This window comes from Carassius auratus, unplaced genomic scaffold (genome assembly GCF_003368295.1).
Source record: "Carassius auratus strain Wakin unplaced genomic scaffold, ASM336829v1 scaf_tig00008982, whole genome shotgun sequence".
NCBI lineage: Eukaryota > Metazoa > Chordata > Actinopteri > Cypriniformes > Cyprinidae > Carassius > Carassius auratus.
In genome coordinates, this window is record NW_020523988.1 from 77,305 (window position 1) to 92,360 (window position 15,056).

The window sequence follows — 15,056 nt, forward strand, 5'->3', positions numbered from 1 at the left end:
GTTAAGGGAAAATTTAGATTAATTTCCAAAGCAACAACACAGAACATGCATCTGTTTGTCAGGACTGTAATGCAAAGGTCCAAAAGAATGCGTGAGTCAATTTCTGCAGGCAGAAATTAGACATAAATTCTCTCTGCTGCAGCGCATCAGTCACACTTATAAGGAAAATTGTGAGTAAATGCATAAATACATACTCTGACCAATTCATGCATCATTAATAGCAGCTCACTTCCATGATTTATTAAGATTGCATTCACATCAGATGTTGAATTGCATGAACCATACCCCAGACCACCCTTTATAGGCAGATTCAGGTATGGTTCACAGGTGCACACCCGAGTTCAGAAAACAGCATTCATATTATCCAAACAAACCAAACTCTGACGTCAAACAAACCCAGGTGCACACCAAAAGTGCTAGTGTGAAAGCCCCTTAACCAGGATCAGCAGTGTGATTATTATCAAACCAATTGATGCTAACATTAAAACCAAAACAAGACCAAGCCTGACACAATAGTATAACCACTGAAAATAAGCAATGAGACATAAACACTGATGATGCAGAATTCATTTAACTGACCACATATCTACTTTCAGGCAACACATATCTCTCACAGTTTAACACCACTGTTTTACACAAACATCTTGGCAGTTGCGGGACACACCTGTTGGTTGGCGATAGTCGAAATCTGGGATGGAGGCTTTCCAGCAGGAACCTTCACAGACACAGCAATTGTCAGTATGTGTGTATTCAAGCAGACGGTCTACAATCATGCTAAAAAGTAGCGAGATAGGATCCACCACATTACAACTGTACAAGAAGTCTGCAACTGACACTAATGCAATATTAGTCTTATATGTGGTCACGGCTGCAGCCAACAAAATGTTACCTCAACTTGCAGTTAAAGCAATTTGAGGGGTTGACAGAGATGGTGTGCATTATAAATTATCTCAAGAATCAAAAAAGTCACTTCCAGCATCAATAGCTGACATGCTGATCTCTTTTAGGTGTCAACTAATTTCAAAGTTACTGCTTCAATCCACTTCAGAAGGTTAAAGTAAGACAGATATTAGTTCTGCAGGGAGCCTTGCAGAGTTTCACAACATTGGCCTGCTGAGTAAACATGCATTACTAAAGCATTCAGAAACACATGCAGTACCTCTGGCTTTTGCACAGCAGCAGTCTGTGGTACCGGAATAAAGCCTGCAGGGGGTGCTAATGGGTCAACTTTGGCCTTGGGGATATATCCTGCCACTGGGGCAAATGGATGGTTGGGGTTCTTCTGAGGCACTTTTAACAATATTTTCTTTGTTTTCCTCTTGATGTTCTTTGCTTTCGGCAGCTTTCAATCGAGAGCGATGCTCTTTAGTCCTTGCACGGCCCATTAGGCTGGTCAGCCCAACAGAGAGGGCATCTCCATCTACAGAGCTGCGAGCTTGCAGGGGGCAACTTGTTTTGGGGACCGAAGTGGCTGCCGACGGCTTGTCCTATGACCCTGCTTTGTGCGGCAGGTTTAGTCCTCTCCTCCCCAATGTGCCAGACTCAACACTGCCATGTCGTCCATACATGGAGTCGCTGCTTTTCTGGTCTAATGTCAATGGCCACTCTGGATTCACCGCTGTTGATGGTTCACCCATACTGACTCATTCTGTTCTCACTGTCCGACTCTTAACAGAACACACATGTACAGGTCACCACAATAGACAAAAATTACACACTAGCAGCAAGAACTAAAGGTAAACGTTCACATCCCGTGTAACGTACAATAGTACTATTTCTAGGTTCACAATAGCTACAATATAATTCCACAAGCAATAACCTTTCAGAGTTTCCTGAATTTCCCACACAATGACAGATGGGTGCCATTCTGAATATCAGAGGGTCTTCACATTGTCCAGCCCAGCAGCAAATACTGAAAGTTCATCTGAGAACAATGTTTTAATTGCTCTTGCTTCCACATGGTCAGGCACCTTGCAGTTCTTTTCCCAGTACAGTCAGGCAGATTAACAGTCAGACCCAGTAATTAAGGTCACTCAAGTGCAACACTGGCTCACAGCTCTGAAACACAACTCTGCAGGATCCACCACACAACTTTTCTCTCACTATTCACAATTCAGAACCTGGAGTATTGTAAAGACCTCACAAATCCCCTCACAGAATAAAGTAATAAATTAAAGTGCACAATTAGTGATAAGATACTAGGAATGAGCTCTTATGTGGAGACAGACCTTCATGTCTATCCTGATGGTGATGATACTGGTGCTCTTCTAGTTGTGCACAGCATTCTGTGGGACACTGAAAGTGACAGCACCACTTTCTAGTTCAACATCCTTCTCATTCTCCTTCCTTCTATTTCTTCCTTTTTTCTTTATTATTTTTGTATTAAGTAAAAAAACTGAATACAACAAACTGGCATTAATTAGTATACAAAAAAATATTCTAGTATGGAAGGCTCAACACAATAGAACCATAATAAGCTCCAGAAAAAACATATAACATTTCAAGAGACATAAATTATAAAATAAAAATAAATGCAATAAATTATATATATATATATATATATATATATATATATATATATATATATATATATATATATATATATATATATATATAAATATATATATATATATATATATATATATATATATATATAAATATATATATATATATATATATATATATATATATATATATATATATAAATATATATATATATATATATATATATATATATATATATATATATATATATATATATATATATATTCTACTACATTTCAACTGGATGATGAGAAGGAACAGATGAACTGCTTTCTTACGGCAATTACAGACAAAGTACAAGGTTGGAAGCAAACAACTGTCCTAAAAGAAAAAGACCACCATTTTCTGAACAAACCCATCTTTAGCACCTCCTGGTGATATACAGTACGTGAAGTAAACACACAGGATCTGTTTTAGAGCGAACCACAAGCACAATAACAAATGCAGAGTTTTGTGAGATGTCATTTCTTCTGATCTCAGAACAGACACCCATCTGAAATCCGAGTCAGTAATGATGATGCTGTTCAAACACATTCGTGCTTTTTGCACATGGGACATTTTCATCTTTCACCTGAAGGGAGGCAGATAGAGACAGGAAAGTTAAACCAGGGATCAGACTTTGTGGTGGTTGTGACACTTGACCCTGCTCTCTCTCTCTGTTCTCTTGATATACAGTTTATGCACCAGTGATTCTCATAGAGGCGGGCATCAGAAAGTTCATTATCCCTCTGTCAGACTGAAGATTAACCTCTGTCTTTCTCAGTTACTAAAGACCAGTACATCTAAACTCTCATATACATGCACCTGACACTAATTCAGAAGCTACTAATGGACAAGGGAGTTTCTTCTTAAGAAATGCGATACTTGAGAGCATGCAAAAAAAAAAATTGTGTGAATGCAACATTTCCTGTGGGAATTTGACACTTTTTGTGAGGGAAGACAAAAGCATTGAAATATGTTTTTTTCCACCCATGTCATACTCTGTAACATATGGGGCGAACAATCATATATCATATTGTGAAGAAAATTCTGGGTCTATTTCACCTGTCCTGAGCAGACAGTAAAGTCATGAACAATAAAACCTAAAACAGTACTTGCCTTTTTCTCCCAAAATGAGAAATGAGATGAGAAGGCCATGGAGAAACAGACAGTTCAGGAGAGGAGAGGAAGAGGAAAGGGTAGGAGGGAAGCCTGGTTTGTACAAAGATAAGATAAAGTGAATCAAGCTTTGCATAAAATAAGGAAAAATGCTGACAGAATGCAAAAACAACCAGTCTGAAAGTGAAAGTGCAGTTTTCATGAAATACCAGAACATTAAACATTAGTAAATAGAGCACATGTGAAGAGGCCTTAATGTGAAGTAACCAGCACACACACATGAATGGCTGTCCGGCAGGCTTTAAACACTGATTCCCTTTGTTATGTTAAGCAAGTGTTCAGGTAGCCATTCATGAGCAGACGTCTTGAGCAGAACTCAACGTGGGGCATGACGTTATGACAAGGACGTCAAGCAGGAGTCTAGGCCTGGGGGGGGAAAAACAGCTGCGTGAGGACACCATGGTAAAAATAACCATGCAGACCCCAGTACCCCCTGACCACACACACACACACACACACAATCTGAATTCAAACAGTTTAACTATTCTTTCTGAGAATCCAGCCGAACTCAATTCACAAACTTCACCAGCAGAGACAACACGTTTAATTCCCACCACAAGGGGGCAACAAACAACCGACAACATCATGGCTTGGTGATTGTGACAAGTTTTGAGTCAGAAAATTTGCAAATCCATTTTCATTTTCAAGTTTCCCTGATTCACTGTGTTTACTTCAATTTAAAAATAGACAATTCATGCTGGTGAAACTTATCAAATGAATAGTATAGCGCTACAGTCAGCCTCTGTGATTGGTCAGAGGTTGACAGGGTGACTGCTGATTGGCTGTTCTGCAACTAGGGGCTGGCACAAAAGGTGGAATAACTTGTGTTATACATAAAAATACATACATAGATATATGAAGATATATTATTGTTTTAAAGTCATTTTGTAGCTGTATCACCTGGCACTGAATCTAGGCCAACATTTAAAAGTATGTGACATTTTTATGTTGTATAATAAAGATTGGAATTAAAATACATCTTTTAACAAGTTTCTGGTGTACAAAAGACATGAAAAACAAAAGAAGAGGTGAGGACATTCTTCTACAGGCCAAATACAGCCTGACTGAAACATTTGCTCCACGAATTCATAAAGTATTGTTTCTCTCATTCAGAAACATCCTGAGGGCACAAACCCTACGGACAGATAAAGCAGCATGTCTGGTCTTGCTGCTACTCGCTACATAGTGATTTACATAACATTTATGTTATGGAAAAATTGCTCATATGATGTAAGATTACCAGTCTCATGCTAAATGTAGGCATCAAAATCAAGGTTTCTTGTATTTCTTGATACAAGAAACCTAAAACAATCTGTCAGGTCTGGTTTGATTAAAGAAAGGTCCAATTGCTCTGTTAGTGAAGTTCACTTAAATAAGTGTGAATGCTGCCATCTGAAAATCGGTGTACACCAAACAAGCTTCCAAACTTACTCAAGTTCAGTTTGACTGAAATATATGTACAAAAAAAAAAAAATAATAATATAATATTCCATGTACCAAAGACATTTAAACAAACACAAACCCATTACAGTTCGGTAAAGGAGCCAGAAACACCATCTATTCGCAGCAGAACTCCATTTGAGCTCATACAATGAGCACATTTAGTCCAGTCAACAGCATTATTTTGTATATTTGGTAAGTTTTATTGCAAAATATCTGCTAAAAAGGGCACTTGTAGTTTGATCAAACCAGGACCAAATGTATCAGTTTCTCTTTTGGTGTGGAAAAACTCAACAGTCCCGCACACTATCGATACTTGCACATATATATTTTATTAAAAACATTTCGGTCCCATGACCTTCATCAGGTATACAAAAAATATTCATGCACAATCTTATGTAAAAAACAACAAATGACCAATCACCAGGTTGTAAGCTTTTAAATTATATATAATTAATGATTACTAAAACCTGATAGGAAAAAAGGAAACAAATCGAGTTTTTGTGAGAGCTATGGTGTATATGTTTTGACTAGCAACTCTTGTCATAAATTAATCTATAACTGCTCCTGCATAATTTTTAACAACAAACAGTGAGAAAAAAAATAAAAAATAATAAAAAAATAATAAAAAAAAAAAAAAATATATATATATATATATATATATATATATATATATATATATATATATATATATATATATATATATATATATAGGATTCTCATAACTTTCAATGATATATAGTTTGTTATGATTAGATTAGGATTTAATTTTAATATATTGAAGTAAACTTGGTCATCCTGGTAGTGGGACGGTGACAGTTAAAAACCGTCACTCTATAACCTCAGATTGAACAGTGCTTCATCATTCATACCCATAGGTGATAAAGTATGAAGAGTAAATATCCCGAATAACTCACGTCTAAACAAAAGCATTTCTATATCACCACCTCTCAGTGGCACAGTCACTTTCTCAATGCCACAAAGCCATAAAAAGGAAACCTCATGATTCAGACAGCCACAGGATAATTAACATCTTTTCCTCTAATAGAACTCTTATGTTCACTGATCCTAACATCCCAACACACAAAGACCACAGGGGCAACTAATCAGGTAAAGGGCATGGGATGAAGCACTAGTAATAACAGAATTGATTCTGTATTTTTTCCCAGTTCTTGGAAGGCAAAAATAAAAAAATTTTTTTAAATGTATTATTGCGCTTAGCACAGATACCACATCGATAGTTTCCATTTTGTACAGAACTCAATAATCTCTGAGATGGACTGAGATTAATCTCTTAATCTCTTCCATTTTTTGACCGTTTGTATACAATCGACGGAGGATGTTGAAAAAGAGAACTCAATTCAGAATCAGAAAACAACAAATGCCAATGTTTTAAAAAGATATCAAATAGGACATAAAGGAGCAACAATAATGTACAGTATGTGGAAAATAATGTTTTTTGAACCACGTTAACACATTTCATTACATTAAATACACATAATAATGTTCTTTTTAGCTATGTCATATGACTCCTTTAACTTTTTTTTTTCAATAGATCAGTTTTTTTGTATCCAGCCTTGGTTAGTAGTCTACCCGCAGGTGTGCAAGGTTAATTGTTAATTTACTTTTTTGGTATGGACCAAAAGGACCAAGAGAACAGAACTCGCCCTTACGAACGGAAAATATATTTACCAATATATTTCTTAAAATATATTGTGATATATTGTAATATATAATTTTCCCTTTTTATTTTCTAATATATTATATATTTGAATACATTTAATAATATATTGATGATACATATATTTTATAATATATTGCAAAATATACAAATGATTGCCGCTTTCAATATATTGCAATATATTGGAAAAAATAAATATATATAAGAATATATGCCTAATATATTACATGATATTTTTCAATATACTGCAATTTATTTTTGTTTCATAAGGATCCAAGCGTAAACACACCTTTGTTGTCAAATTTGAAAGAAATCAATCATTTGTTAGAATCAAAGCTACACAACCAAATCAAATTGCAGACGCTATGACAACATTAAATGACATTCAAAATACATTAAGAAAGTAAATAAGAGCATTGTTTTGATTTTGTGCATTGTGCTATATTCTGAGGGTGTGAATGGCCAGCAAGTAAATGACTAACCAACTGCTACTGTTAACCGAGTCACATTTAAAGGACTGGAATCATCCCTATGCCAACATGCTCAGAGAATACTGGACAGCTTTGCACAGTCCCACTGCCAAATACCAGCGAAGATCTGCCCAAAAAATGCAGATGGTTGTCACATAAAAAACCAGGATAATTATCAGCCTGACTAAAGCCACTTCCTGGACCCCTGTGTCCCCTGACCAGTGTAAATATTCAGGCCCCCTCAATCTCCCAGTAGCACTGGGGCAACACTGACAGCTCAAGAAAGACTTCTGGGTCATCGGCCAGGAAACAAAGTGGAGACATAAAGAGAGATTTGACCGAGAGGACGGAGGGACAGCAGACAGTGATGACAGACGAAAGACACATCCTGTATTCAGTGCCTGATGTGCAGCCAAGTCAAGCCATTACATAATCTAATCTGATACTAGTTAATGAAGCCATTCAAAGACAGATTGTGTCAGAGCAGTCAGAGCACATTCATAGTCCACAGGCTGTTGAACCCTCACAGGGTGGACAAAAAAGAAGCCATTGAGTCCAAAGAAATTATACAGGACTGTTTCTTTGCTAAAATTATTAATTTCCTTCTTTTAAACACTTCTGAGCACTGAATAAACTGATCATTATCTTATTGCCAAAAGTGGACTGCTGTTACCAAAATATTAACCAGCATAATATAAACAAAATTCACTACTTAAGTGCACTTTTAAGACTGCACGTACTGTACGTGTCAATCATCTCGGTTATGGCTGACTAACCTTGGCGTATCAGCATTGTTCACATTGTTGTCCATCAGGACAGGCCAAGTCACTGAATAGGTGTTGATATACAAGTGTGGGTGGTTTCAGGTTAGCAAGCATTGCATTGTAAACTTTAAAAAACGTCTACATAGTACATTTAAGCGCTTGTACTTTAAAAGTGCAAGAGCAAGGAAAACCTTTTCATGTTCATAACTTTTAATCATAAATCCCTACATACATTTGTGGGTTCAGACATCCTAATAGATTCAGCAGTCACACACAAAAGGCTGATTAAAGTTGATTCATACATTCAGAGGACAATCGTTCAGCTAAGAGAGAGCTGGAGAGGGTGTAAGGAGATTGTGTGTGTTCTTCACACTACATTAGTGCAGCTGAAACCTGTCTGTCTGGTAACTATCAATGCTAAAAATCAAACCTGTTAAACAAAATCACAAGCAGTTCCTGTCACATTCACAGACAGACCATGATTGAACCTGACATTCTACTGGTATAAAGCCACACATGCTGCATGACATAAGAGTATCTGCCTTCCATTTCAGTTCTGGAGGGAGCTCACTAGGAGTGATTTGTGCCCAGTGATATTAAATAAAAATACTTTTGGTAATTGAAATAAAGGTGAAGTTTATAAAAGATCAAACTAATATTTGAAATGTTGTCTTGGAGACTAAATGAAATGAATAAGTCTGACTAAAACTGAAAAAACAACAACAACAACAATGTAAATAAATAAAATAAACTAATACAATGACAAAAGTAAAAATAAAATATTACAAATATTATTCAATACTACAATAAAGTATAAATAATACTAAAATAACACTGTGGTGTTGTTTATTTGTAAATGCTGTCTGAGCTATTTTGGCATCCAATTCAAAGGAACTGTATATCAGGTAACGGTGAACAGGAACAATGGTAAGGTCAAACTAGTTGCACAAGGCAAAAAAATAAAGTTTCTGTGAGTAAATATTCTATACTCGTCTTTAAGACTGACAATGACTGCGGCACTATTACAAGACATTTAGCCTCTGGTTAATTTAGCCTCTGCAATTTAATTGCAAGTGGTTGGACGCAGGTGGAAAACTTTTTTTCTCTGAACAGAAAATAAAAAGTGTCTACATTTTACACTATTTTTTATCAAGTTTGAAACAAGCAATTTCACCATGCAGCTCTCCACAGTGGCATAGTCTAGATTTCTGTATCACAGTCTTTATATAGAATAACCGCTTTTAGGCCAATTCCAAATGTGTCATGTCCTTTTCTGTTCTTTTTTTTTGAAAGTGGGCCAGTAAAAACTCAGGTGGGACTCCTGCCCCCTGCAGGCTGGCTGAGACTGGCCACTTTCAAAGGGCGTAGTTTATTACAGCAGCTGATTTGACATTTACTCTCTTGATAACGTCACCATTTGAAATGGATGATATGAGGATGAGCCTTTTGTATCATTTTCATAAAACTTAGTTTTGTGAGTTACTGGTATTTGGTAACAGGAACTAGGAGAAAACTTGGTCAACGTAACTTGAATGTCCTAGATTCTTAGGATCTCCTCTGATTGATGTGCTCTGGTTTTTCAGCATTACTGGGGCAAATTTGCCCAGAGGCATCTAGACTGCATAAATGTCTATGCATATAGGCAACTATTAGGATTTATATGAGAGCCCATTTCCACCAACGGGTAAAATAAAATTAAAATGTATTACTTAAAATGTATAGTATTTAAATGTATATATTTTTTATCTCACAATTGTCCCTGCAATTCTGAGAAGAAAAAAAAGTTTGAATTTCAAGATATAAACTGGGAATTGTGAGCTAAAAGCTTAAAAATATTAGTTATTTATGTATTTTTTACACTGGGTTGGCTATAAAACATTTCTAATGTTCTGACATACTTTAAAATTGATGGTGTACTAACACAACACTCTGACTTTGACACAGATATTTCACTGGTTATCCATTAGCAGTTATTTCCACACACATTCCTATTCAAACACAAGCAAACCAACATGAAAACAGGTTGAGCAAGAGCCATTGCTGACTCGTGTGATCCATGCCAACTCATTTGATTAGCCTGACCAAAACATTCTCTTCAAACACCTGTTTCTTCCTATTTTCACTCCATTAGATGAAATGCTGTTAGTGTGAAGAGCGGCCCCTCACAGATCAGGCCAGATGCTCTCGGCTGCACTAGGATAAACCTCTTAAGGTTCAAATGGAGCAAATATTACAGTATATAAAAACACAGCATTCTATATTTACCTCCCCCACGTTATTCTCACATCACAAATAAATCACTCAATGCATTTTAATCTCTTCTTAGCTCTGGTTTTGTGCTGAGCCAGATCAAATTAATATACCAGAGTATGGACGTCAGCCTAAACTAAGTATTTGCATTTGTCATTTTTTTCTCAATTTGTTAAAATTGTTTGCAAAATCATTTGCTGAGACATTGAAAATGTGTTGGAAAAAATAAGACGTTTCTTTAAAAATATGTCCCAGATCTTGATTTGGATATCGGTAACCACTGTGACTTCCTACGTGACACTGAGCTTGTGACATTTTTTGTCTGAGATGAGTGCAACTGACATGAAATATCTGATGGATCATGATGACAGACGATCACTGAAACAAACACAGCTGACATCACATCTGCTTTCACCTGGAGCACCTGACCTTTAGACTGACTACAAAAAAATCACTGAAATGTTCGCTTTCAGTGTTTTTCTCTCCGTTATCAAAAGACCCATCAATGCTTAGCAACATAAGATTAAAATATACAATAAGTGCTGTCAGGCCAACAGATTCGCCCACATTCTGAATTGGGGCCGTTCGCTCAGCTGTACCAGGATACAGAGATGAAAATGTGTCAGAGAGCAACTGGGGAATACAGCAAAGCCAAGAGAGCAGATAAGTAAAAGGCTCTAATTCTGCTGCAAACATTGAAACAAAGATCTCAGAACATACGATTAGACCTTCAGGAAAAGTTGCCAATCGATATCTACATCCAAATTCTATATTTATGCATTTCACAGATGCTTTTATCCAAAGCGATTTACACTGAATTGAAAGTATACATTTTATCAGTTCATGCATTCCCTAGGAAGCGAACCAACGCCATTGGTGTTGCTAGCGCCATGCTCGATTGTTTGGACTAAAGGGATGATTCTAAAGTTATGTAGAGAACGGTAAATATCACAAAACATTTAGTGAACAAATAAAAAACTCTTTCTGAATCTTAACTTTTCCATTTAACAGTGTATTAGATAGCAATATGGACTTTTTCTGCTATTTTGCCATTTGTTCCACTCAAATGGGACTCCACTGTCTTCCATAATGTGAGTCTAAACAATGCAGATGCATTATGGGTAAAAGTGACAAATACACATTAGACGGGTTATTAACCCCCCCAAGCTGTCTCACTGAAACTGCTGACATCATCAACAGCTCTCTGCACAACGGTCTATTTTTAGATGTCAACAGAAACACTCATATTTCTCTGAATTCACAGAATACCTCAAGGCTGTAACTGATCTTCCATATGAAGAGTTGCTGAAACATAGAGTATGTACCCAAACTGTACTGTTTTTCCAGAGGAACGTCAAAAAGCCAAACATTTAGAATCCAAATGACACTTTTAGCTAAAAAAAAATATTTATCCACTATTTATCAGATTTTACTGACACAATTTCATTGAGTTTTATTGTGCCTAGTGCATGGTGGGAGACAACAGAAAATGATGTGAAGAAGAAGAGCTAGCAAACCAATGCCATCCACATTTTGCTACTTGGCTCAAGAGCAAGTTTTCTTTGAGTGATTCAACACATCACAACTATCTCACCTCGTAAACGTCACGGTACGGGCCTCTGGTGTTCCTCAACCAACAGTGGCTCAGCTCGCTCAACTCCACGATGGGCTGCACTTTCAGACGCACCGTGTCTCCAGACAGCCTGATCATCTCCACGATCTCATCCCTGCTCTTACTTTCCACGTTTCTCCCATTGATCTCTACCAGACGGTCGCCTGGCACCAGCCCCAGTGTCAGGTCCTTATTCCCAGCGCCGGGCTCAGCAAAGTGCACCACCTTTCGGTAGAGCGACCCATCGGGCTGCTGGTCCACCATGGTGGAGCGACGAAGTGTAAAGCCAAAATCTCCTGTGTTGCGGCGCTGAATTTCCAACTCTCTTGATGCAGGAATCTGTGGAGGCGCCACAGCAGGCAAGCGCAGGTCTGCTGGGAACGTTTGGTCCACTATCTCTGGGACCTGGACAATCCTTGCAGGGCTGGTGGGATGGTGAGGTGTGTATAGAGGTGGATTGAATACCTTGACCTCTACCTGATGTGAGGGAGTGGTGGAGTTCTGTCCTGATGGTGTGGTCAACCCTAAAGGCCTTTCCTCTTTACTCTTCTGTGAAACAGAAATATTTGTTCGCTTCCAGATTTGTTCGACTTGGGAATTCTGCTTTGCCATGGAGTCGTACTCGACCTCCTGTTCTTTGATGGATGACCGGAGGATGTCTTGGTCAATCTTAATGTCATCGCTGGAGCTTGTGGGTGTTATGGTACCTTGAGTATAGAGTTTCCTGAGGTCCAAGTCTGTCAGGCTGAGCTCTGTGTTTCGGACCACCCTGATGGGAATGGGGCTGGAAATCTCCAGCTTTCTTTTCGCCACTCGGTTAGAGCTGCTTCGATGAATATGAAAGAAACCTCTCCTCATGCTCATTTCCTCTAGACTATTCAGTTCGGCTTGAGACATTCGCTCTTGTTTCACTTTCTTCTCCTTCTTCTCTTTTTTTGTTCCATCCTTCTCCTTGTCTTTATCTTTCTTGATCAAGTGGAACATGGTTGTGCCCAAATGTAGAATCCACCAGGTCTCTTCACAGCATTAAGATCAATGTTGGCATTCAGTCATGACCAGCTCCAGTTCCACAGCACCAAGGGCACCTCAGCTACAGGTGAAGCTCTCCTCTAAAACAACAGATTGACAGAACACATTTTTATGTTTCCCCTTTTTTGCAATGACTGTAGTAGTCATTATTTTATTGTAATTGTTAAATAAATAGAAATTATCATTATTACTATTACAACTAATATATATATATATATATATATATATATATATATATATATATATATATATATATATATATATATATATATATATATATATGTATACATATATATATATATATATATATACATATATATATATATATATATATATATATATATATACATATATACATATATATACATATATACATATATATATATATATATATATACATATACATATATATATACATATACATATACATATACATATACATATATATACATATACATATATATATATACATATATATATATATATATATATATATATATATATATATGACGGTAGACCTCTGCGTGACGTCACACAATCTCATTGGCTGTTTTTACCTCTCTTGACAGGTACAAAACAAAAATCGGTAAGAGATCCGTACAGCTTATCATCGACAGTAATATAAAATGTACACAACGACATAAACATGATATAAAACACAGCACCATATATCAGTTATGATGTTAAAACGATCAGTTTTCACGAATATCCGAACAAAACGAGTAGAATGAATAACTTCCTGGAACCACGCATCTCATCGCCCCCTGAACGCTTCCTCTTCGAATTTAATTTCTGTTACAATAAATATGCTACGAATTGCCTTGACCTCATCTGCAGAATCATGTCTGTCATGTAAAGTTGAATTAATTTCTATAGATACACTACCGGTAGAAACTTTTACTGATTCAGGTCTTAATGTAAATCTACGAGGGTTTTAAAATGAAACTCTTTGTGCTTTTATTATATTACTCATTAATTCAGTATTACACCATATACTCAAATCCCGCGTCTATATGCAGTAATTTCATTGGTCTTGCATATCATGTCTTTAAGGTGAATGTTTTGGTGCGCCTAATGCGCTTCTCCAAACCTATTTATTCCGCATCAACGCAAACATACAGACTGTTCACCTGTACAGTGAGCTAAACATAAATGCCGCTAAAGATAAACAAACTCACCGCTGAACCGGTGCAGAAATAGTCTGGCGACTGCCGGTGCGCGCTGAGCTGTAGCACCGCTCCTCTGGAAACGCGTCTAGAGCGTTTGACGGTCAATGGGACGCGCGCACCAGGTGATCTCCCGGATCACTGCGATCTCTGCTCGATATGATCTCTTCAAGTAAAGTTGAACACATCAGTTCATCCCTTTTGCATGACTAAGAGCCATTGAAACCTAGAGAGTTTTAGGTCGAGATACTTTGACTAAGATCAAAGTTTATTTGTCTGATGTGCAACACAGTTTAGTGCTTAAAAACGAAACCAGTAATAAAAAATAAAATTCCAGCTAGGTTAAAATAATAATTTGTACTATTCGATCATTTGTATAAGAATAATAGCTACAGATATCAATAAATTAGCCCTCTATAGGAATAAATAATAATAATGAAAAATAATAAATAGTATAAGAATAGACTGGTATGCACACTATTGGCGTAATAAAATTAAAAAAGTAAAATATATTCAGTAGAAATTATTGTATTTTCAAATTAACCATGTGCTTGATTTTGCGTACAAAAGTTTAATCGCAATAATGAATTGATGGTGGTTCAGTTTAATTTTCTTGGGCATAGCGCCCTCCTTTGGAACAACTCTGTGACAACACTAATCCCTCTTTTTGTATTTTTTTTTTCATAATTCTCCAGCTATGCAATATTCTTCCAAATCTCCATCTATTCCACATTTGTGACTTATTTATCTTACATTCTTACAGCATCTCTTGTTCTGGTATTGGAATCAGTGTGTCAATTTAAAGTTCACTAAACAAATCAAACAAAATATAAAATACATATATACTTATAATATCTTTAACCATTAACCAAAGCTTCTCAATTTAATACAAGCCTATAAATCATATGTTCTGGCTGTGGTGTTTTGGTAGAAAATATAAAT

The 15,056-nt window shown here is 36.6% G+C and overlaps 1 protein-coding gene across 1 annotated transcript in view; it reads right to left on the minus strand.

The window, feature by feature from the left end:
* LOC113072361 (unconventional myosin-XVIIIa-like) overlaps positions 1 to 14,419 on the minus strand; it is a 39,528-nt gene extending 25,109 nt beyond the window's left edge. Inside the window, 2 exon segments of the mRNA XM_026245382.1 lie at positions 11,902 to 13,028; positions 14,127 to 14,419. Of these exon segments, the coding sequence (XP_026101167.1) occupies positions 11,902 to 12,903 (1,002 nt within the window). The 5' untranslated portion in view covers positions 12,904 to 13,028; positions 14,127 to 14,419.
* Between the last annotated feature and the right edge of the window lie 637 nt (positions 14,420 to 15,056).